The 25,002-nt window shown below is 37.1% G+C and overlaps 1 protein-coding gene and 1 long non-coding RNA gene across 2 annotated transcripts in view; one reads left to right on the top strand and one right to left on the bottom strand.

Annotated features, from left to right (window-relative positions):
• The window catches only part of LOC106504743, a 293,971-nt gene that overhangs the window by 201,275 nt on the left and 67,694 nt on the right, over positions 1-25,002 (bottom strand). Inside the window, exon 4 of the long non-coding RNA XR_002346462.1 lies at positions 899-1,010. This is a non-coding gene — a long non-coding RNA (uncharacterized LOC106504743). The remainder of the gene's footprint in view (positions 1-898; positions 1,011-25,002) is intronic.
• Positions 1-25,002, top strand: part of ENPEP (glutamyl aminopeptidase) — a 92,511-nt gene that overhangs the window by 28,149 nt on the left and 39,360 nt on the right. Inside the window, 7 exon segments of the mRNA NM_214017.1 lie at positions 2,726-2,846; positions 6,133-6,287; positions 6,727-6,840; positions 13,067-13,201; positions 15,273-15,338; positions 20,998-21,063; positions 21,416-21,567. Coding sequence (NP_999182.1) covers positions 2,726-2,846; positions 6,133-6,287; positions 6,727-6,840; positions 13,067-13,201; positions 15,273-15,338; positions 20,998-21,063; positions 21,416-21,567 — 809 coding nt within the window.

The raw sequence follows: 25,002 nt of genomic DNA, 5'->3' as shown, positions 1-25,002 counted from the left end.
ATGGTTAGTCGTATCTTTAAAAATAATATCAGAAAAGCAAGTAGGTAAACTAGAAAGATAGCAATTATTACAAAGCAATGACAAATCAGGAGTAATTGACTGAACTGGACAGAAGTGTTGAGGCGTAGCAGATGATGGAGAAGTAACTACTTCTATCAAAGCCCATAGAAAGGAATCTTTAAAATAATTTTTTTTTTATATATGACAGATAGGACACATAGATATGTTCCGTTAATGACATTACAAGGTTAATAGGCTATGTCTATATATTTTATGATTGCTTAGCTCAGTTGCTCAAAGCAATGGTCATAAAATGATTGATAATGCTTCAAAATAAGGGTCAGAGATCACAGACTGGCCAGACAGTAGAGATAGAACATACTTCTAAGTGGTATTGAGTTTCTCAGAAACAAAGGAGAAAGGGACTTTTATTTTGACTGAATTTACATTGATATCAATCCTTTTTAAGGTCACTGCACTCCTGTTGCTGCCTATAACAGAAATATATGGAGAGAGAGCGAGAAAAAACAAAAACAAAAACAAAAACAGATTATACTGTCTGAGAAGCATTCTGGTTAAAGGGAGTCAATCTACCAGTGTGGGCAACTAGAAGATATTGGTAGAAAAAGCACATTCTTCTCCCCATTGCTTTGCCTACAATGAGGGGTGTCACTGTAAAGTCTCCTTCCTCTTTTTCAACACTCTCACTCCCCAACTCATATTATGTGCAACACAAAAGTACAGAGTGTGTAGACAACAGCAACTACATGTTGTGGTAGAAATTCTGAAGAACTTTTGACACAATAATCAGTTCACAGATGAGAAATTCTGAGTCTCGGCTTATAACATGGCAATCTTATAAGAACGTGATGCTTCTGATTTCACAGGGGGCAATTACCTTTGCTCTGTTCAGTGGCCACCAACCGGATCTTAGTTTCACTCAACTTCTTGGAAAATGCATGTTGTAGTTCACAAAGAGAACGGGAGGGCAGTGAGGAAATCCATTACTTCTGTAAAGCAAACCAAAACACAAACTTAAATGAAAGATGGGATGATAATGAGTGAGTTTTGTAGTCTTTGGAGATGAAGGTAGCACATCTTTACTCATGCAAATAAAGCAAGAATGTCAATTACACAACAGATGTGAGAACAGTGAGCCAGTGAAGGTAATTCAAGGGATGCCTTTTAGAAACGCCTCCTTAACTTACTGGATCTTTCTGCTGTTCACTTCTGAGAAAAGATGACTAAAGGTGTGTGCCTAAAAGAACAGTAAAACTAGAGATGTGTCTAGAATAAAGGAAAATATACAAAGTTTCTCTTTTTCTTTTTTTTGAAGATGATGAGTTCCTATTCTGGTTAGGTAGATGGGCTTGAACTTATCAAGTGACTGCATCCTTTGCTTTACTTTTGAAAGCAAAGTTTTGAATCAGGCCTAAAGTTCAGCAAGTAGACCTCATTTGAATTCCTCACTTTTAAAAAATGATTTTTTAGAGGAGTTTTAGGTTTACATCTAAATCGAGAGGAAGATACAAAGATTTCACATAACCCGCCTGCTCCCACACATGCATAGCCTTCCCCATTATTAATATCACTCCTCCAAATACTACATTTGTTACCAAAGATGAACCTATATTGACACATCATAATACCCAGAGTCCTTGGTTTACCCTAAGGTTCACTCTTGGTATTATATGTTTTATATATTTGGACAAATGAATAATGATATATATCCATCTTTATTGTATCATACAGAGTATCTCACTGTCTAAAAATCCTCTGTGCTCTAACTATTCATCTCTCCACTCGGCCTGACAACCACTGATTTCTTTACTGTATCCATAGTTTTGACTCTTCAAAAATGTCATATAGTTGGAATCATACAGTATGTAGTCTTTTCAGATAGGCTTTTTTCACTTAGTAATACGCATTTAATATTCCTCCTTGTTTTTTCAAGGTTTCATAGTCCATTTTTTTTTTTTTTTTTCTTTTTACAGCCACACGTGCGGCATATGAAGTTCCCAGGCTAGGGGTCAAATGGGAACTGCAGCGGCTGCAACACGGGATCCAAACTGCTTCTGCGACCAATCCCACAGATCATGGCAACTGAGGGTCCTTAGCTCACTAAGCAGGGCCAGGGGTCAAACCCTGGCAACCTCATGGATACTATTCATGTTGTTGGCTGAGTCACAATAGGAACTTCCCTGAATCATTATATTGTAGACTGTAGAAGTAGAATAGTTAAAATATCAAAAGGGAAATTTGAATAGCAATGGATAGAAAAGCACAAATGAAAAACATGTATCTAAGGGCTCTTAATATGAGGGAAATCGTATGCTTTTATGTCCTCAAAAACAGATGCATAGATAGATACATGAAAATTAAAAAGACAATGTATGTTCTAAATAGAAAAAAGTAATAACATTTAAAAATATATTGGACACTATGCTAACCATTATTTCTAGTCTCTGAAATTACCTCATGGGTTATATAGTATTCTTTTCCTTTATAGCGAAGTCTCAGAGAGGTAAGTGATCTGTCCATGACCACGCAAAACTGGGATTCCTATTAGATTTGTCTGACTCCAAGGCCCATCTTCTTCCCACTATGTCATGTACCATAGTTTTTGTGTTTCATCAAATGAAGAATTTTTAGGTGGTATAGTTCGGTGATAAAGCATTTGACTGCAAATGAAGAATTTTCACTGGATTTTTGTGTTTTTTAATAGCTCACTATATATGTCCAGCCAGAACAAAAGCATACAGCTGAGTATGCTGCAAACATAACCAAAAGTGTGTTTGATTACTTTGAAGACTACTTTGCTATGGAATATTCTCTTCCTAAATTAGGTGAGAGTCATTTTTATTTTCTTTTTTTAATATTGCCTTTGTTTTCACCTAAGTTAACTCATTTCCTCCAGTTTTAGCATCCTTAGTTAATGGTCATCCTTTAGTCTTTTTATTATATGCATACATTGTGTGTCTAATACTTACTAGATACTGAAAGATCCAGTCTGTATTCCTCCAAGAATAATGTCTATACTCTGTTCTTACCTGATAATGTACAGTATTTTATTTCTAAATAAAAATTAAAGTATATATGTAAAACTGCAGACACTGATAATGATGGAGCCAGAAATGAGCAACCTAGATCAGGTGATTTCAAAAGTAGTGCTCATCTCAATAGTTTACATTGCCTCTCCACCATCAGTGAGTTAATAAAAAATAGGGCTAAATAATGCTGTCAGAATCCTATGTACTTCCAGTCTTTCCATTATTAAACAAGACTAATTCTAGATTCTTTGGCAGTTAAGATAAAATGCTGGTGCTCCTTCCATAAGCATTTTTCTCATATGGAGAATGGGAGGAATGTGTTTTGTTTTTAAAATAAAAATAGTCTTATAATCAAAATGGTGTGGATATGACACTTTTATCAATAGCAGAAATGCTTTATCAATAATCTTGAGTGGGATTAACAATGACTTTAAACGTAAGACCCCTATAGATGTCTGTAGGGATGAAATGAAGGCAACAAGAAAACAAACCAATCAACAACTGGACTTCTCTATTTCTGTTTCTGCCCTTACTTTAATAAGTTATCAGGGCAAAGCAACTGGAATGCCACATCTGTACATGGGAATGGCGGTGGCTCTGAGTAACCTTGTGGATGCTCCATTTTTTTAAAAAAATTTTTGATCCAAATAACTATTAGAGAAGGAAACAGGAAGAGAAACAACTTTTCATCAAAATCAGAATAATATCTAATAAAATGTTAAGCACATAAATTTAAAAGTCTTTTTCTTTTTATCTTTTTTTTTTCTCTTTTTGCTTTTTATCTTTTTTTTTTTTTCTCTTTCTGCTTTTTAGGGCCATACCTGTGGCATATGGCCAGGGATTGGATCAGAGCTACAGTTGCAGGCCTACACCACAGCCACAGCAACACCAGATCCCAGCTGTGTCTGTGACCTACACCACAGCTCACAGAAATGCTGGATCCTTAACCCACTGAGTGAGGCCAGGGATTGAACCTGCAACCTCATGGTTCCTAGTCGGATTCATTTCTCCTGCGCCACAATGGGAACCTCCTCTTTTTATCTTTCTTGTACCACCCAGGACAACATGGATTGGATGTACATATCTCACAGATTTATTTCTCTATTCTCTTTTTTTCCTACCTCTCCCCTATTTTTTCTTCTTCTCCTTCTTCCTCTCACCTCCCCCTCTTCCTCCTCCTTTTTTCCTTCATACTTTTATATGCATTTTAAACTCTTTCAGAATTGACTCTTAGACTTTGCTTACAATTGATTTCTGCATGTATTATACCCCCAAATGAAATGCACTGGAGTTAATTATAATGTCAACACCCACCAGAGAAATAAGGTTACAAAAAATTCCTTTTGTTTATGGGTTAGGTACAAATTACACTCTGTAACATTATGGAAAACATTGGCCCTTGAGGATACTATTTCTCCAAATATTAAGAGGATATTGTCAAACATTGTGATAAAATAAACAAGCCTAAGAAGGAAAATAACATTAAAAGGAAATTACTGCTGGAATTCTGACCTCCATTTAAGAAATATCCATTTTCATTCTTTAAGAAAAAGCTTTAAGACTCTCTATTTTAACCATAAAGACAGGACCTTATAAGTTAGATAAAAATTTATTTTCATTTATTTGCCTCATTTAAATTATATACAATAATAAAGAAATTTCCTATTATAGTTCATTAACATTATTACAGTTCATTAACTGTAGACGCTGTATTCTGCCCACTAATCAAACGGAACATTTTCTGTTTTGGGACTAACGTAAAACTGATGAATACTGTATCTTCCTGCCTAAAATTGTAGGTCCAGGGAGATCCCCTCATGGCTTAGTGGTTAACAAACCCAACTAGCATCCATGAGGACGCAGGTATGATCCCTGGCTTTGATCAGTGGGTTAAGGATCTGGCATTGCCATGAGCTACGGTGTAGGTTGCAGACTCGGCTCAGATCCTGTGTTGCTGTGGCTGTGGTGTAGGCCGGCGGCTACAGCTCCAATTAGACCCCTAGCCTGGGAACTCCATATGCCACAGGTGCAACCTTAAAGAGACAAAAAGACAAAAAATAATAATAAAATAAAATAAAAGTGTGGCTATAATTTAAAAGAATAAGCTAAACTAAACTTACAAGTCCAGGAGTTCCCATTGAGGCTCAGTGGGTTATGAACTTGACTAGTAACCATAGGATGCAAGTTTGATCCCTGGCCTCGCTCAGTGGGTTAAGAATCTGGCATTACCATGAGCTGTGTGTAGAGCAGATAAGGCTTGGATCCCGCATTGTTGTGGCTGTGGTGTAGGCTGGCAGCTGTAGCTCTGATTCGACCCTTGGTCTGGGAACTTCCTATGCTGCAGGTGTGGCCCTAAAAAGACAAAAATAGAATTAAAATAAAATAAAATAAAGTAGAATAAAATAAAATAAGATAACAGGCCCAGGCAAAAATAGGGAACTGGAAATCTATATGAATTTCAACATTTTAGACCCCAAGGGGAATTTAGAGAGAATATAGTCAATTCTATATTGATCCAATTTAATACACACATATAAGTGGATAGTAAGCTATTCAGTTAGTAGGGAATCAGGCTGGCCTCAAATTGTACATAACTAGAGAAAAAGTGGAATTTTGTATTCTCCAATAATCTGTTTCCTTGTATAGAAATATATTTATATATGCTTGGAAGCTCCGTACTTCTAAGCCCTCATTTGAAAACATCATTCTCTTATTTCTTATAGCAAATGCCCTAAAACAGACGCTCAGTGTTAGCTAAGTAAAAGCCATGGGAAAAAGCAAATGAAAATGAATTACAAAAAGGAACAAAGACATAAAATTATAGAAGACTTGAAAAGAGCCTTGCCATAGTGTTCTTAAAAAATAAAAGACACATTAATATCTGGAGCCAGCAGGAAAAGTTCCATGGAAATTTTGAGCGCATTAAAGACAGAAAAGTTTACACAAATAGATTATTGTTTTTCACTCTGAGAAATTATTTTTAGCATTTTAAAAAACATTCATCTAAAGAACTTAATGTGGTAAGAAATGTTATGAACAAATGGAAAGAATGTATTTCTCACTGGACTCTGTTTTTCCATAGATAAAATCGCTATTCCAGATTTTGGCACTGGGGCTATGGAGAACTGGGGACTCATCACTTACAGAGAAACGAACCTGCTTTATGACCCTAATGAATCAGCCTCATCAAACCAGCAGAGGGTGGCCGCTGTGGTTGCCCATGAACTTGTGCATCAGGTACAGACTCTCGGCATGAAATGAACTTGTTTTAAAAAGTGGCTTAAGACCACAGGAATAACTGAATTTAATTATAACTCAGCAAATAAAAAATAGCCAACCCAGAAAATCCTGCTTTAAAGTCTTTCTTAGTGCTAATAAACATTTTACCATACAGAAACTTTTAAGACACATTGTTTTGCCTTTAGTAAATACATGAGGTCTTCCTATAACTTTAAATATGCCCAGTAACATAGAAAAAAAGGCAATAAACTAAAGAGAATTTGAGATCATTTAAAAACCAGGAGAAATAAAGTAGGGACTAAATGCTAAGTATGATGCCGGCCACTTCTGTCTCAAGTGACAATATTTACATGAACAAATGAATGTACTGAAATTTTCTAGACATCTCTAACAAAGGCATGAGATTTAACTCTCTCTTTATTGCTTATAATTTCAGTGGTTTGGAAATATCGTGACCATGGAATGGTGGGAAGACTTGTGGCTAAACGAAGGATTTGCTTCCTTCTTTGAGTTCCTGGGAGTAGACCATGCAGAAAAAGAGTGGCAAATGGTGAGCCCTAAACACAAGTTGCAAATCTCCTCTTTCCTCATGCCAAGCAGATTGAAGACTTTGGATTACTGAAGCCAGCTGGCTCCACTGAACTACACCTTGTTCAGAGCCTATGCCCAGGCCCTAGAGAGCAATTCACCACCACAACCTGGGGATGTTGTTGGTAGAATCATTCAAGAACATGTGCTAAGGAAGGAAAAATTATCTAGTTTACACAATGCCAATTCTGTGTTCAAGAAAGTATCTGTAGCACTAATCCTTTGAAATATATTTAAGCCTAAATGTATAAATGACTTACTTTATACAAGTTGCTGAAATGATGTGGTAAAGAGATAAGCCATATCCTCAGTGGTTACATCCAGGTTCAAATCCTGAACACATCATTTCTTAGATGCATTACAGGGAGTGTGAACTTGAGCAAGTATCATGTCCTCTATGAGGCAGCGCTCTCCTCTAAGAACATTGATCTCTGTCTTATAAGCTTAAAGCCTCCCAAAATGTACATGAAATCACTACTAGACTGTGTGTCCCTGAGGGGCCTGGAACGGAAGCTTCCATGAACTCTACAGATATTTTTTTCCCAAAAAGCTGTATCTGTTCCTATTTGTATTTAGATGGTGTAAGTATTCTTATCAGTTAGTATATATAAAAACGTGTGTGGGTGTGTGAAAGCAGCATTACAGAAGGTGATGTACTGTATAGACTACTGTCCTCTGCTGGACAGAATAAGAAATGTTAGATGCTTGAAGTCCTTGGAGTTTTCACAACCTGCTTTAAATTGCAAAAAATCCACTCATCTGTAGATAGACATTTAGGTTGTTTCCATGTCTTGGCTATTGTGAATGAACAGTGCTGCAGTGAACATAGGGGTGCATGTATCTTTCTGAATTACAGTTTTTTCCAAAAATATGCTTAGGAGTGGAATCGCTAGATCATAGGGTAATTCTATTTTTAGTTTTCTGAGGAACCTCCATATTGTTTTAGCACAATGGAATACTACTTAGCCATAAAAAATAATTAAATAATGTCATTAAGAGCAACATGGATGCAACTAGAGATTCTCATACTAAGTGAAGTCAGTCAGAAAGAGAAGTACAAATACCATTTATATATGGAATCTAAAATATAGCACAAATGAACCTATATACAAAACAGAAACAGGAGTTCTCATCACAGCTCAGCAGAAATGAATCTGACTAGTATCCATGAGGATGCAGGTTTGATCCCTGACCTCACTCAGTGGGTTAGGGATCTGGTGTTGCCGTGAGCTGTGGTGTAGATTGCAGACATGGCTTGGATCTAACGTTGCTGTGGCTGTGGTGTAGGCCAGCAGCTGTAGCTCCAATTTGACCCCTAGCCTGGGAACCTCCATATGCCAAGGGTGGTATAGTGCAGTCCTAAAAAGACAAAAAAAAAAAAAAAAAAAAAACACAAAAAAACCCCACAGAAACAGACTCGCAGACATAGAGAACAGACTTGCAGTTGCCAAGGAGGAGCGGGGAGAAAGTGGGATGGACTGGGGGTTTGGGGTTAGTAGATGCAAACTATTACAATATTTAGAATGGATAAAGAGAGGAGTTCCTGTTGTGGCTCAGCAGGTTAAGAATCCAATGTAGTCTCCATGAAGATGTGTGTTCAATCCTTGGCCTCATTCAGTGGGTTAGGATCCTTTTTTTTTGGGGGGGGGAGAACTTTTTAGAGCCACAACCATGGCATATGGAAGTTCCCAAGCTACAGGTCAAATAAGAGCTGTAGCTGCTGGCCTACACCACAGCCACATGGGATCTGAGCCATGTCTGCAACCCACACCACAGTTTATGGCAAAACCAGATCCTTAACCTACTGCACAAGGCCAGGGATCGAACCTGAATCCTCATGGATACTAGTTGCATTCATTACCACTGAGCCATGACAGGAACTCCAAGGATCTAGCATTGCCACAAACTATGGCATAGGTTACAGATGTGCCTCCAATTCGACCCCTAACCCAGTAACTTCCAAATGCTGCAGGTGCAGCCATTAAAAAAAAGAAAGAAAAACATAGAATGGATAAATAACAAGGTCCTATAGCACAGGGAACTATATCCAGTCTCCTGAGATAGACCATGATGGAAAAAAATATTTTAAAAAAAGAACTTCCATATGCTACAGGTGTGGCCCTAAAGAACAACAAAACAAAACAAAACAAACCTAAAAATTGAGTTGCTGTATGATTCAGCAATCCCACTCCAGGGCATATATCTAGACAAAACTATAATTCAAAAAGATACATGAACCCCTATGTTCACAGCAACACTATTCACAATAGCCAAGATGTGGAAATAACCTAAATGTCCATCAACAGATAAATGGATAAAGATAACGGTGCGTATATACAAGGAAATACTACTCAGCCATAGAAAAGAAGGAAGTGATGCCACTTACAGCAATATGGATGGATCATACTGAGTAAAGCACAGAAAGAGAAAGACAAATACCATTTGATTTCATTTACGTGTGGAATCTAAAATATGGCATGAATGAAACCACCTACAAAACAGAAACAGACTCACAGACATAGAGAAAGGACTTGTGGTTGATGTGGGGTTAGGGGTGCTGGGAGAGGGATAAAGTGGGAGTTTGGGATTAGCAGGTGCAAACTATTATATATAGAATGGATAAACAACAAGGTCATGCTGTATGGCACAGGGGACTATATTCAATATTGTGATAAACCATAATGGAAATAATATAAAATATAAAAAAGAATGTATGTAGGTATGTATGTATGTGTGTGTGTGTATATGTGTGTGTGTGTGTGTGTGTGTGTGTGTGTGTGTGTGTATACACATCTGAATCACTTTGCTTTACAGCGGAAATTGGCACAACATTGCAAGTCAAATATACTTCAGTTTATAAAAAAAGAGGAGGGGAGAAATGTAGCCGTAGCTGGAAGGGAAAAATCTTAAATAGCGAAAAACTTAATTTGCAACAATTGCTTCTTTAAATTTAATCTATATCATGGTTCTTCAAGGATGGAACTATTGACATTTGGGCCAGATAATCCTTTGTTGTGGGAGTTGTCCTGTGTATAATATTAGCAGCATCCCTGGCCTATATCTACTAGATGTCAGTAATCCTCCATCCCAGTTGTGAAACCACAAATGTCTTCACATATTCTCAGATGTCACCTGGGGATGAAATTTCCCCTAGTTGAGGACCATTCATGTATACTGAAAATTGCCGAATTCATAATTTATTGAAATTAAACTACCTAAATGAAAATTTATTTTGTCCTTTATTTTCTATAAAGTAACCTTCTTATATCGAGACATACTGTTATGTGAAATAATATGTAATATTTTACATTTCATTTTTAATGTTTCAAAAACACCAGTTAAATATCAGAAGATTCAAATATGCAATTCTTTTTTTTTTTTCTGGTTAAAGGCTTTCATGTTTTTTTTGTTGTTGTTGTTTTTGTTTGTTTGTTTGTTTTCCCACTGTACAGCAAGGGGATCAAGTTATCCTTACATGTATACACTACAATTACATTTTTTTCCCCACCCTTTGTTCTGTTGCAACATGAGTATCTAGACAAAGTTCTCAATGCTATTCAGCAGGATCTCCTTGTAAATCTATTCTAGGTTGTGTCTGATAAGCCCAAGCTCCCGATCCCTCCCACTCCCTCCCCCTCCCATCAGGCAGCCACAAGTCTCTTCTCCAAGTCCATGATTTTCTTTTCTGAGGAGATGTTCATTTGTGCTGGATATTAGATTCCAGTTATAAGTGATATCATATGGTATTTGTCTTTGTCTTTCTGGCTCATTTCACTCAGGATGAGATCTCTAGTTCCATCCATGTTGCTGCAAATGGCATTATGTCATCCTTTTTGATGGCTGAGTAGTATTCCATTGTGTATATGGAATACTTCTTCCGAATCCAATCATCTGTCGATGGACATTTGGGTTGTTTCCACGTCCTGGCTATTGTGAATAGGCTGCAATGAACATGCGGGTGCATGTGTCTCTTTTAAGTAGAGTTTTGTCCGGATAGATGCCCAAGAGTGGGATTGCGGGGTCATATGGAAGTTCTATGTATAGATTTCTAAGGTATCTCCAAACTGTTCTCCATAGTGGCTGTACCAGTTTACATTCCCACCAACAGTGCAGGAGGGTTCCCTTTTCTCCACACCCCTCCAGCACTTGTTATTTGTGGACTTATGAATGATGGCCATTCTGACTGGTGTGAGGTGGTATCTCATGGTAGTTTTGATTTGCATTTCTCTTATAATCAGCGATGTTGAGCATTTTTTCATGTGTTTGCTGGCCATCTGTATATCTTCCTTGGAGAACAGTCTATTCAGGTCTTTTGCCCATTTTTCCATTGATTGATTGGCTTTTTTGCTGTTGGGTTGTATAAATTATTTATATATTCTAGAGATTAAGCCCTTGTCGGTTGCATCATTTGAAACTATTTTCTCCCATTCTGTAAGTTGTCTTTTTGGTTTCCTTTGCTGTGTAAAAGCTTTTCAGTTTGATTAGGTCCCATGGGTTTATTTTTGCTCTAATTTCTATTGCTTTGGGAGACTGACCTGAGAAAATATTCATGATGTTGCTGTCAGAGAGTGTTTTGCCTATGTTTTCTTCTAGGAGTTTGATGGTGTCCTGTCGTATATTTAAGTCTTTCAGCCATTTTGAATTTATTTTTGTGCATGGTGTAAGGGTGTGTTCTAGTTTCATTGCTTTGCATGCAGCTGTCCAGGTTTCCCAGCAATGCTTGCTGAATAGACTTTCTTTTTCCCATTTTATGTTCTTGCCTCCCTTGTCAAAGATTAATTGACCATAGGTGTCAGGGTTTATTTCTGGGTTCTCTATTCTGTTCCATTGGTCTGTCTGACTGTTTTGATACCAGCAAATATGCAATTCTTAAACAAAATTTAATCATACGATCCAACTCATTTAATTTATTCTCCCTCCATTCATTCACTCTATAGAGGACCCAAAACTGAATAAAACACATTTCCTGCCCTTATAGAAGTTCCCAATTTAGGGTCTGGTGGTAGAGGGGACAGATAAAAAAAGATACATTGTAAGAAAGTTTGATAAGTACCACAATAGTGGAGCCTCATTTTATAGGTGAAAGATCTGATGTCCAAGGTAATGTAATTTTCCAATGTCACAGAGACAACTGGTAACACAACCAAGACTTAGTTAAGTATCTTGACATTGAGAAAAAGCTTCTTTCTTCTTACCTAAGCATTTTAGGGGCACAAATATTAAAATCCAAGTCGAAATTATTTTGATTGAGAGTCATCACTTGACAATAGTACCTGGCCTATTATAAGTGTAATTCACAAAATTGGAAAATGTAAACTAATATAGCATGCTTTTGGGGGGAAATATTTTTGATTAAGTAAGACCAATAAAGCTTTTGATTTTTTATTAGTAGTGATTTAATAGAGCTAGATTTCAGAATCTAATTAAGGATCAAAATAATTATAGCAGTAATGTGTTACGTTTTTATACTGTGCCAGGTACTATGTCAAATGCCTGCCCTGCATTAAATCCTCTGCACATTTCTAAAAGGTCACTGCCATCATTATTCCTATATAACGAGTGAGGGAAACTACTTTAACTTACATGTCTAGGAAGTGGAGAAACTGAGCTTTGAATCTAGGCAGTCTTACTACAGGGCTAGACCTCCCAACCTCTCCATTTTGTCGAGAAAAACTAGGTCTGAAATGAGACAGTAACTAAAAGAACTAGAGCAAAAGCTATTGTTTCCCTCAAATAATTATGAATCATTCAAATTCTAACGATTAGCTGATGGGAAAAGACCCCTGAAACCAAAAAATTTGGGCAAATCAACATACTACCTTATTTAATTCTCAGACAAATCTCTGAGTTGATATCAGCATTCCTATTGCACAGATATGGAAACAGGGCTTGCACATGTCCAAAAGTCACACAGAAGTAGCAGAAACAGAATTTATAGATGCTTGTGTTTTCTTGGCCTGCATACAGGGTAAAGTCAAAGGAGGTATAAGTAGGAGAAGGGAATTGAATCAGTGTAGACAAATCAGTGCAAAATATGATTAATCTGAACTCTAATGCTTGTTTTAAATAACTTGAGTCATTTTATTTATTTCCCCCAATCTGTACTACGTAAGTGATTATTATGTAAGTGTCATATAAACTAGCATAAAGGAAGTACTACATTTCATTGCTTCATTCTGCCATTTCAGCGTGACCAGATACTACTTGAAGACGTATTACCTGTACAAGAGGACGATTCTTTGATATCTTCACACCCAATTGTAGTCACTGTGTCAACTCCTGCTGAAATAACATCTGTTTTTGATGGGATTTCCTATAGCAAGGTGGGGAAAAAATGACACTGTTTGGAACATCTTCCTGTTTAGTGGCTTTTCTCTTAGTAAATGCCTAAAAATGGTAAGAATGGTTAGACTATGCTATTAGGCTTTGGGGAAAAGTGTAGAACTTATTTCAACTGCTGAATATTCAATAGTTGTTAATTTTCAGTGGAACTGATCAATATTGATCACTGTCACAGGATTCTGATTCACATATTTAAAATTTATCTTTTCACTTCTGTTTATGATGGCTCTCATTCTGATAACTGAACATTTACATTTTAAGTATCCAATTTTAAATTATTTTATTAAAAAAAAAACAATAAATCTTTTCTGCTACGTGGTCAATGAGAAATGCCCTGTATGTAGACACCTTAGTATAATGCTTCCAGTAATCATTTAAATCCAACTCCATTTGAAGGAATTACTTTCATCCATTTTTATATAAGCTTTGAATATGGCTTTATTAGCATGGCAAACAATTCTTATCTACTAAAAATTTGTGAAAAGTGACCTGGAGATTTATATTACTCATTTTCTCCCACAGCTTTTCCTATAGTTTGTCCTCTAAACATATTCCACATCTGTATGTAACATATTTTAGTCAATTTTCCACCCAGGCTCTCATGATTTACCCACTACATTAAGTTTTTCAAAAGCCACTGCAAACTAATACATTTTGTTGTTCTGGGTGACATCCAAAGTTTTATTTAAGACAAATATTATAATTATTAAAATGAACACTAGATAAAATTGGCTTGAGCGAAAAAGCCTTCTATGTGTTAATATTTGAAATTTATAGTGTCATATTTTTTTTGGCATCCCTCACATATTCTCACATTTTCAGGCTTCTTTTATTCGCTTTTCTTTTTAAATTGCCAATGATTCTTTTCATGTTTCTGTTAAAATGAAAATTTCTAATCCACTTACAGTATATTCTAGTAATTCACACGGAGACATTTCTATTTATTAAATCAGCTTCTTCCTGAGACCTACATATTCCATGTGTTTAAGGTTTTAGGTCAGAAGTAAATACATATTTCTAAGCCTTTGGCCTCTGCTAAGTAAATAATAATAATAATAACTTGCATCTTAAAAAATTACAGTAAAAATTGCTCACTTAAATGGGGAAGCAATTTTTTTGGTCAGTTACTTGAAAATTGATTTTAAAATTTATCAATAATGCATTTTAGAATTAATCTTATATGAAAAGCAAGTAGAGAGCTAAAGAGTTCATCAGATTCTTCAGGCTAGATAAAACCAAATGAGATAAACTACTTTTGAAGAGAAGGATTTTGTGTCTAAATTATAAATCTAATCTATATTACACTATTTGACCAGAAATTCCTCAACTATCTACTCCCCTATGTTAATTATAATTTTTTCACAAGTATTGCAATATACTTAAGAAGTAGTCAGAATTTTACCCTGAAATTGCTTTCCTTGTTTATCAAAAATCGTGATTTCCGGAGTTCCCGTCGTGGCGCAGTGGTTAACGAATCCGACTAGGAACCATGAGGTTGCGGGTTCGGTCCCTGCCCTTGCTCAGTGGGTTAACGAAGCGGCATTGCCGTGAGCTGTGGTGTAGGTTGCAGACGCGGCTCGGATCCCGCGTTGCTGTGGCTCTGGTGTAGGCCAGAGACTACAGCTCCGATTGGACCCCTAGCCTGGGAACCTCCATATGCCGTGGGAGCGGCCCAAGAAATAGCAAAAAGACAAAAAAAAAAAAATCGTGATTTCCCTAAAACCTTTTCCAGTTTCTCTCTCATTAGGAAAGCCCCATCTACTGGTTCATGTGGTGAAGTGCAATAATTATTTGAACCTCAAGCTACTGAAATGATAGCTGTTTTATCTATGTCTCCTTGCCTTCTAGTTATTTTAGAAGCATAGATACAGGGGATGTGCCAAGTGACATTTTCATCCTAAAATTACACAGCAATATCCATATAATTTAGCTGAATCATTTGAAGAAATTATCTCACAAGTACAATTGTGAAATACTAGTCACGATAGTGATCACTGATAGTTTCTTACATATGCTTTATTAGTTTAAGTTGTCATTCTTTTCCATCCCTAGGGAGCTTCCATTCTGAGAATGCTTGAAGACTGGATAACACCAGAGAAATTTCAAAAAGGATGTCAGGTATGATGTATTACTTTTAATGGTATGAAAAGTAAACTATGCTGATATGTGGCTGATGAATGCTAAGCTACCTGATGAATTAAGGACAATTCCCTTTTTACTTTTACTTTCTTTGCTCAGGGATAGATAATATAGCAAAACAGAGAAAGGTGATTTCACATCCAGTTCAGTGCCTACATTGTATCTGTAATTGTCATTTAGCAGAAGTTTCATGGAAAAGTTAAGCAGAGTATTTAGTTGTTTCTGATTCTCTTTACATGTGTATTAGCTCTGTCCATCACAACAAAATACAGTAGACTGGGTGGCCTAAACAAGAGAAATTTATTTTCTCACAGTTATGAAGGCTGAGAAGTCTAAGACCAAGGTTCTGGCGGATTCCATTTTTGGTGAGAGTTCTTTCTGGCTTAAAGGTGACCAGATTTTTGCTGTATCCTCACATAGCAAAGAGAATCTTGTGGTGCCTCTTACAAGGACACTGGTCCCATCATAAGGCTCTCATCCTCATGATGTCATCTAGACCTAAATACTTCCTAAAGGCCTCATCTCCAAATACTATCACATTGAAGATTAGGGCTTCAAAGCATGAATTTCAGGGGAACACAATTCAATCCATAGCAACATAATATAAAAATTGAAATCCATCCGTAACACTCTTTCCTTACAGTTTTTAAAAGGATTTTTCTGTTGTTATTGGATTTTAAAATGGTTAACATAATCATCCTTATTATGATAAAGTGAATGAATAATATGGCCTATTTCCTTTGGGAAACAGAAATAACAATTTCCTAAAGCATTTTACACATTCCACTTAAGTTTATTCCTGCGGTGGATATTTCAGTTCCATTATTGTTCTTCTAGCAGACCCTAAGTCAATTCTCTCAGGTTTTATATTATCACCATTGCCACTTTGTGTCCCTGTTACTGTCCTGTCTGCAGGTTGGGTCCGTTGAAGCTAGAGATGGAATTGTCTTCCTACTCTTTCTCTTTCATCTCCACCCTCCCTACTGTGACATCCTAGGTAGTCAGGCAGAGCAGTATTGAGTGTGTCCATCCCATAAAATAGAAAATAGGTCACAGCAGCACCCTACTAGTCTTCCCAAAGGGCACTAGTATTTCTTTTGGATGTGGTTGCCAGGACAGTGGCTGCCTAGACAGGCCTGCCAGGACAATTCCTACAGCTCCCACTACTGCCATATCTTCCCATATGGCAATTAGTGCTCTCTATCTTACCTTAAAAGGAAATGGTCCCCTCTACCCAAAACTTAAATTCCTAGATAACTACTAAAATAATACATAAAACCAGGATTTAGGAAATAGTCAGGGAGCACATCAGTACATTTTACTCCTTTTGTCCATTAGTGAAATATTCTATGTGGACATTAGGTGGAAAGGGAGAAGCTATGTGCTTGTTCTTATGTGTACAATAGAACATCTCATAAATTTTCCATCAGCTTCAAACTCAAATTTCATATCTTCTCTAACTGTAAACACCTTTAGAGAGGAACTGTGTCTTTTATATCTTTGCTCACTACTTTTCTTTGCCTTCCACCCCAGTGCCTAGTAGTATGAATTACAGTTGTTAGAAGATCCAAAAAATGCCTGAATGCCTGAATGAATGAATGAGTGAATGAATAGTCTAAAATAAATAATATAGAATATAGAAATATGTAAAGACAATTCCTTTTTAAAAGTATTTTAAAATTTCATTTGCATAGGTTTCATTCAAAATTAAACTGATGAATAACACATTGTTGGATTCTTCAAAATGGACTTCAAATTAAATATTTCTTTACATTAACTTTTTTTGAAAGATACCAAAAGAGTCTTTAAAAGTAAATACGGAGTTCCTATTGTGGCGAAGCGGAAACGAATCCGACTAGTATCCATGAGGATGTGGGTTTATTCCCTGTCCTCCCTCAGTGGGTTAAGGATCCGGCATTGCTGTGAGCTGTGGTGTAGGCCAACAGCTATAGCTCCAATTCGACCCCCAGCCTGAGAACTTCCATGTGCCATGGGTGTGGCCCTAAAAAAAGCAAAAAAAAAAAAAAAAAAAAAAAAGTAAATACCTATTCTAATAACTCAATAATACTCTCCCATGTTACTTAGCCCAATATCTATGGTACAATTACTTAAAAATCCAGTCCAGTCTAAAGTTAGTATTCCCAACCGTCTTCCTCTACGCTAACTGCAACCACAGATGGCACTAGAAACTTACCTAGAAGGAGTAGATATTAATTTTCATATCATTATAGTACTGTGGAATTAATTTACAGAAAGACATTGAAACACTCATTATTTCCCTTTATTCTTCAACCACTAATATCTGAAAATAATAATATGAGCAATATAGGTCACACTCAGTAAGATATCAAACCAATAGAACATTCATTCACACAGTTGCAGTATCTAAATGTATCCTTCCTTGATTTATCATCATGCTACAATTGCTGCCCTTAAACCCCTCAATATGTGACACTGTGCAAAATCTTTCCCTTGCATATACTAACTCTCTACCAAAAGTGACTCTTTGTTAGCTAACCTGCTGTGGTGCTAACTCAGGGGATGGCCAAGTGTGTTCTCTTTCATGCTTAACCTTAACCCCAAACCCAAGCTCAGACAGCAAAGTAGGTATAGAATGAAGGGCATTAAGAGTAAAACCATCAACTTGAAAATCTTTCAGGCTGTGCTTGTACATAAAAAAGCATATTAAATAATGGGGCATTGATAACAGTGTATGGTCATGAAATAGAAGCTGGGAAGTATATCCATCCTTTCTGTTTCTCCTAGTGTCAGTAGTATCCCTGATAGGACAGGAATGGCTCAGCGGGAAAATGTCCTTTCCCTTCCTGAGATACTAGTAGTAGGCACATTGTTACTTTCCTTTTGAGCTCACTGGTATCAACTATGAGGGGCTACTATTGGGGGACATAGTTCATCACGAACTTTTGACTGGGATGACTGCATTGCAATTATTCAAAGTGAAGAGGAAATTTCTTAATATAGAATATTCAAAAGCACTAATCTGGACAAAATAAAATTAGTTCCTTTTAATATACCATTTATATAAGCCTTTAGCTCAAGAGAAGCAAGGGACTGCAATTTAAAAAACAAGTAACAATTACAACAACAGTAACAAAAACCACACAAACCGATCTAGGATTCAGAAGTCTCTTCCCAGTAATCTCAGGCATATTCCTTCATCTCTATAGACACCAGTTTCCTTCACTCCCAAAGTGTGGTAGTGGTATAAAATAGTATTTAAGGTCCCTTCTAGTTCCAAGATTGCATGTTTCTAAGTACAAGACATTGTGAATATACAGAGACATTCCCCTAAATTAATTTTAAGATGATACTATTCACTGGAAATTACTATTAACTGATAGCTATGAACATAATTATTGCTATTCCAAGTATCCAATTATTTTATTTAGAAGGAAAGAATGATTTGTGCAAAAACTCTGGAATGAAGTTAGGTAACTTGTATGTAGAAATGTTCACTTCTCCCTTCCTTCGCCTGCCCTCCAGTGGTGGTGCTGAGCAGCGAACCAATCAAAACAATAAACGTGAAGGCGGCATCCCAAACTGGCTGCAACCCTTTCCCAGGTCTCCTGCTAATACTACTTTCTCTCTCTCTGCCTTGAAAAGAAGAGGAATTTAGAAGATAATGTAACTTAGGTACTGCACCTCCTGAAAATTACAGCAAAGTAGAGGGAAAATGATACATGCAAAGTCAATCACTGCTTCTTTCTTTGAAGACTCAAAGACCACTTAAGAACATTCTATTTCTATCAAAGACTTCCACATTTTAAATAGGACAATGCTGCAGCATAAAAGAGAAGTGATACAGCATGAATTCTGGAAGTTTCCTGGAGAACCATAACTACTGCCCAATTATAAGAGTAGGAGAAGATGGAATTTTCTCTAGGGATATATAACATTACACCTGAAAATTCATATAGAGAAGGGTTTTGTGACCAGAACTGACAAAAGGGTGAGCCTTCTAGTTTAAAATTTAGTATTTTAAAAATATTTGAAGAGAGATTTATCTATTTATTTATTTTTGTCTTTTTGCCATTTCTTGGGCCGTTCCCGCGGCATATGGAGGTTCCCAGGCTAGGGGTCCAATCAGAGCTGTAGCCACCGGCCTATGCCAGAGCCACAGCAAATCGGGATCCAAGCCACGTCTGCAACCTACACTACAGCTCACGGCAATGGCGGATCCTTAACCCACTAAGCAAGGCCAGGGATCGAACCTGCAACCTCATGGTTCCTAATTGGATTTGTTAACCACTGAGCCATGCCGGGAATTCTGAGATTTATTTTTTAAGGTGAATAATTTCCCATCATCATTGTCATGATTATTAGTATTCAAGAGGCTATATATTCACTTCTTTAGAGCAGGTGTCTACAAAATACTACTACTGCCTACAGGCCAAATCTGGCCCATCACCCATTTTTCTAAGACCTGCAAACAAAATCACTTCTTTTTTTTTTTTCTTCTAGTCAAAGATTTTTATTTTTTTTAAGTCAAATGAATTTATCACATCTGTAGTTGTATAATGATCATGACAATTCAATTTCACAGGATTTCCATCCCATGACCCAAGCACATCCACAAAATCACTTCTACATTTTTAAACAGTTGTAAAAAAAATTTAAAGTTTTATGAAAGAGTTCCCATTGGGGCTCAGCGGAAATGAATCTGACTAATATCCATGAGGACACGTTTGATCCCTGGCCTCACTCAGTGGGTTAATGATTCAGCATTGCCATGAGCTGTGGTGTAGGTCGCAGACACGGCTTGCATCTGGCATTGCTGTGGCTGTGGCTGGCAGCTACAGCTAGATTCAATCCCTAGCCTGGGAACCTCTATATGCCTCAGGTGCAGCTCTAAAAGACAAAAAAAAAGGGGGGGGTTTCATGAAGAAAAAGATATCATGACACATGAAAGCTGTATGGTATTGAAATATCAGTGTACAAAAATTATGTTTTATTGGAAGAATGAGCCATGCTCATTCATTCATATACTGTCTATGGCTGCTTTTGCATTATTGAAGCAGAGATAAGCAGCCATGACAGTGACTATAGGCCCATAACACTTAAAATCTTTACTATACAGCTCTTTACTGGAAAAGTTTGCTAAGCCTTGGCATAGAACCAGGTTTACTGGTTTTATCGTTACATATAACCTCAATCACTCATGTGTAATGGGTCATCTGAAGGCAGCAGGTGTAGCCAGTAGTGGACAGGTTAACACGGTTAAGTGAGGGTCATAGAATTACTGATCTCTTTTCCTAGTGGATCAAAAATGTTATGGACTTTTGACTATTTGCTGAACATTTAGCTGTCCTTTAAAATCTTATATTGCTTGTCCTAAAAAAAATTAAACTCTCTTCCTCTCCTGTTCACAATTCCATTAGACTAAAAAAAAAGATCTCATTAATATGAAAAAAATATTCCTTATGCTTTACAAATTATTTATACAGTGTCTTTATAGGTTACAAAATGTTTTACATAGTATATCATTTGATTTTCATTCTAAGTACACCTGCTATTTAATACATTAGAGTGAAATATGTTGAAGGATTTGGCTCAGGCTCTGGAAGTATGGAAAAAACAAACACTGACTTCTGAAGTATTTGTTATCTTTCATATACAGGAATACCTGAAAAAATTCGAATTTAAGAATGCCAAAACTTCAGATTTTTGGGAAGCACTTGAAGAGGTAAGGAGTATATCTTCAAATTAAAAAAAATTTTTTTATTGCTTTTTAGGACCTGTGGCATATGGAAGTTTCCAGGCTAGGGGTCAAATCAGAGCTGCAGCTGCTGGCCTATATCACAGCTTGCAGCAACGCTGGATCCTTAACCCACTGAGTGGGGGCCAAGGATGGAACCGGTATCTTCATGGATACTAGTCTGGTTCACTACCATTGAGCCACGATAGGAACTCCGATACCCTCAAATATTTCTTTGGTTTTTAACAAATAATTTATCAAGCATTTCTTTATCTGATTATTCTATTCATTTACTTCCCCTTATCCATTGATTAATTATTCTCCATTAAAAAAAACTTAGGCAAGTAATCTACCGGTGAAAGAAGTAATGGACACCTGGACTAATCAGATGGGTTATCCTGTACTTAATGTGGAAGATATGAGGATCATCTCACAGAAACGCTTTCTGTTGGACCCAAACGCTAATTCTTCTGAGCCACATTCAGTTTTTGGGTAAGGATCTATAATGCATTTCAGGAGAAAAGTAGAAATTTGATGGAAATACTGGCCATTCGTTTAGACCATGCTCTTCAGTGCCTGACTCATAAGCACAGTGTCAGAGGTATGCAGAAATGGCTCAGCTGTCTCCAAGTTCCAAATGATGGACTGAGCACATGCATGCAAGTCCTGTTCTTCCCAGAAATCACTGAATAAAGACACAGAAGAACTAAAGGAAATAAATTCATAAAAGAAAATAGAGAGGAAGGTCTACATGCATCATAGAGTTCTAGAAGAAGAAAAGCAGAGGGAGAAACAGGCAGAAAAACAAACTGAGGAAGATGTAGCCAGATAAAAAGATACTTGCAGTCAAGGTAGAAACTGATTTCCCCTATCTCTAAACAGGCTCTGTCTCAGGGTCAGCCCTCGGAGTGGAAGGCAAGAGTGAAAAGTGAGGCTGAGAACAGGGCAATTAATTTGAAGTCTGGACTCAGGACAGTTATGCCAGCCAGACCCCTCCCCCTCCACGTTTTCTTCATTGATTGCCATTCTTTCCTCTGCACAGACCTCTCAGAGGTCTGGCAAAAACCCAAAATCCAGGGGGCCTTTTTTTTCTAAAGAAATTGACTAAAACAGTAGAGGAGAGCTAAGGATTTCCATTTGGTTGGGACACCCAGAGTAAAGCTTTTCTCCTTATGGCATCTGTGGGAAGGATGGGCTGGAGCTGCCAGCTCCCCTCATACATGCACAGAGCCTCTAGTCAGACTTTCTGTTCAGTGAAGAAGTGTGTTTCAAAATACACCTCCTTTTTCAACAGGGGAAGGGTTCCATACAAGACACCAAGAATAATCAATTCAGTTCTTCTTTCTTAAATATGAATGAATTAGCAAGGATCACAAGACACATGAAAAAAATCTAAAAAGCATAAAAGGTGAAAATCTCACATAAACAGGAGTTCCAGTTGTGACTCGGTGGGTTAAGAACCCAACAAGGTGTCCACGAGGATGCACGTTTGATCCCTGGCTTCGCTCAGTGGGTTGCACATCCAGTGTTGCTGCACACTGCAGTATAGGTCGAGATGCTCCTCGGATCTAGCATTGCCATGGCTGTAGCACAGGCCTGCAGTTGCAGCTCTGATTCAACCCCTGGCCCAGGAACTTCCATATGCCACAGGTGTGGCCATTAGAAGAAAAAAAAAAAATTCTCGTGAATGAACAAGAAAACTGCCTCTATAAGAAACATAATTGAAATAAAAAATAAATTTCTGACATATATTCAGAGATCCCAAAAGCTCTTATATCCACTAACGAAGAGCAGAATGTTTTTGAAAAGACAGACCAAGAATATAAAATAGTTCTGAAAGATTAATTTTTTGGTTGTCAAAAAATTAATAGACCAACTAGAAATAAATTTCATCTTCTCTGAAAATATAAGGCAAATACACATAGAACTGATAAATATGAATGAGAAGACAAACACGGGGAATCTAGCATCCAACAAATAGAAGTCCCTCAAAAACTCAAACAGAGGAGTTCCTGTCGTGGTGCAGGGAAACAAATCTGACTAGGAACCATGAGGTGGTGGGTTCAATCCCTGGCTTTGCTCAGTGGGTTAAGGATCCGGTGTTGCCATGAGCTGTGGTGTAGGTCGAAGATGTGGCTTGGATCCCGAGTTGCTGTGGCTCTGGGTAGGCCGGTGGCTACAGCTCCGATTAGACCCTAGCCTGGGAACCTGCGGTGAAGCCCTGAAAAAGACAAAAAGACAAAAAAAAAAAAAAAAAAAAAAAAATTAGAGAAACTTAAGGGGCAAATTACGTCAAAGAAATAATAAAGGACATAGGATTCTAATTTAAGAGCCCCATTGAGTACATAGTACAAAAGGAAAAAAACAAAAAAAACAAAAAACCTAGCTACGGCCTCATGAAATTTCAGAAAACAAGGATCTATGAGTTAGTGTGGCTTAGACCTCTCCACAACAACCCTGAACAAGAGAAGAAAATGGAGCAATCATCTAAAATGTTGATACAAAAAAATATTTTACCCTCTAATTCTCTATGCAGTTCTCTAAACCAAATGCAAAAGCACAGTGAAGACATTTTCTGGTAGGCAGCCACAGAAAATGCTTCTCACACAGCACCTCTTAGAAAGTCATTAAGGTTGCACTCCAGAGGAATTTGAGCAGGGAGAGGAAAAATATGAATAAATCCAAAAAGAGGAAGACATGGGATCCAGGAAACAGTGCGTCCAATCTAGAAGAGCCATAAAAGGAAATGTAGACCAACATGATGCAGTGAGCTCCTAGTGCCAGTGTCATAAGAGCAGGATGGCTGGGGCTGAGGTAGGTGATCCCTAGCAAAAGAGTATAATGGGAGGATGGAAAAACTTGTGGAGTTGGTGACAGCTCATCAGTTTGCTCAACTATAAAGAAGAAATGTATAAAAAAACAAAATCAAGGCTATATGTAAAAGCTGTGATCCAAAAAATAGGAAGCAAGTAGAATGATTTTATGCCACTGATAAAGTATAAGGATAACAGTATAACATTTTACCTATATGTTAGGGTGTTATGGGAATATTTTTTGTTGTTGTTTTTTGGCCGTGCCTAAGGCATGCAGAAGTTCCTGGGCCAGGGATGGAACTCACATCACAGCAGTGACCCGAACTGCTGCAGTGACAACACACGACCCTTAACCTGCTGTGCCACAAGGGAACTCTAGGAAATTTTTATTTTAAGTGACTCATGGTATATGAAATCAGACCATAGGGTAGGAAATAACAATTCCAACACACTTCTTGGCCAACAGTATGTATATAGCATGATTTCATATATATTATTTATTGCCTTATAGCATTTCTAATCAACCTATGGATGACTTATGTTAAAATTTGTTATTAGATTTTAGGTTAGATTGTAAATGTAAATAGTCTTAATATTGTACCAAGAAAAAAAGAGCTGACAGAAGAAAGAAGGTGGAAAAGGAAGAAAAGTTGCAAGAAAATGTCAAAATACTGATACAGGGGTAGACGAAGGTGGCTCTAAGCCAACTCAGTGACACCATTTTGGCAGCTTTAAATTGGTCATGTGAGTTAATGGAAATCAGCAAATACTACATTCCACCTCCCACCCTTGCCCCTGAGAGCCACTTGCTAAGCATTTAACAGCATGGAAAAAAATATCCTCATTCTACAGTTAGGAGAAAACACCAATACTAAAATTTATAAAACAAGAAATGGCAGTATGAGTATGTTATTTAAAGGAACAACTGTAACCTATAGAAAGTTGAATAATAATAATTTTGCTTTACTAAAATTTGACTATTAAAGGGGAAAAAAGAGAAACAGTGTAAGTAAACCCTCTTTCATTAATGAGTTAATAAATACTATCTTAAAAAAATAGAAGTATTTAGAGTTACAGAATTAGACAGCAGAGGAACTAAAACCAGAATCATTTA

This window comes from Sus scrofa, chromosome 8, assembly GCF_000003025.6.
Source record: "Sus scrofa isolate TJ Tabasco breed Duroc chromosome 8, Sscrofa11.1, whole genome shotgun sequence".
Lineage (NCBI taxonomy): Eukaryota > Metazoa > Chordata > Mammalia > Artiodactyla > Suidae > Sus > Sus scrofa.
Note: the sequence above shows the minus strand (reverse complement) of the source record. Positions and strands in the feature narration are given on the sequence as shown.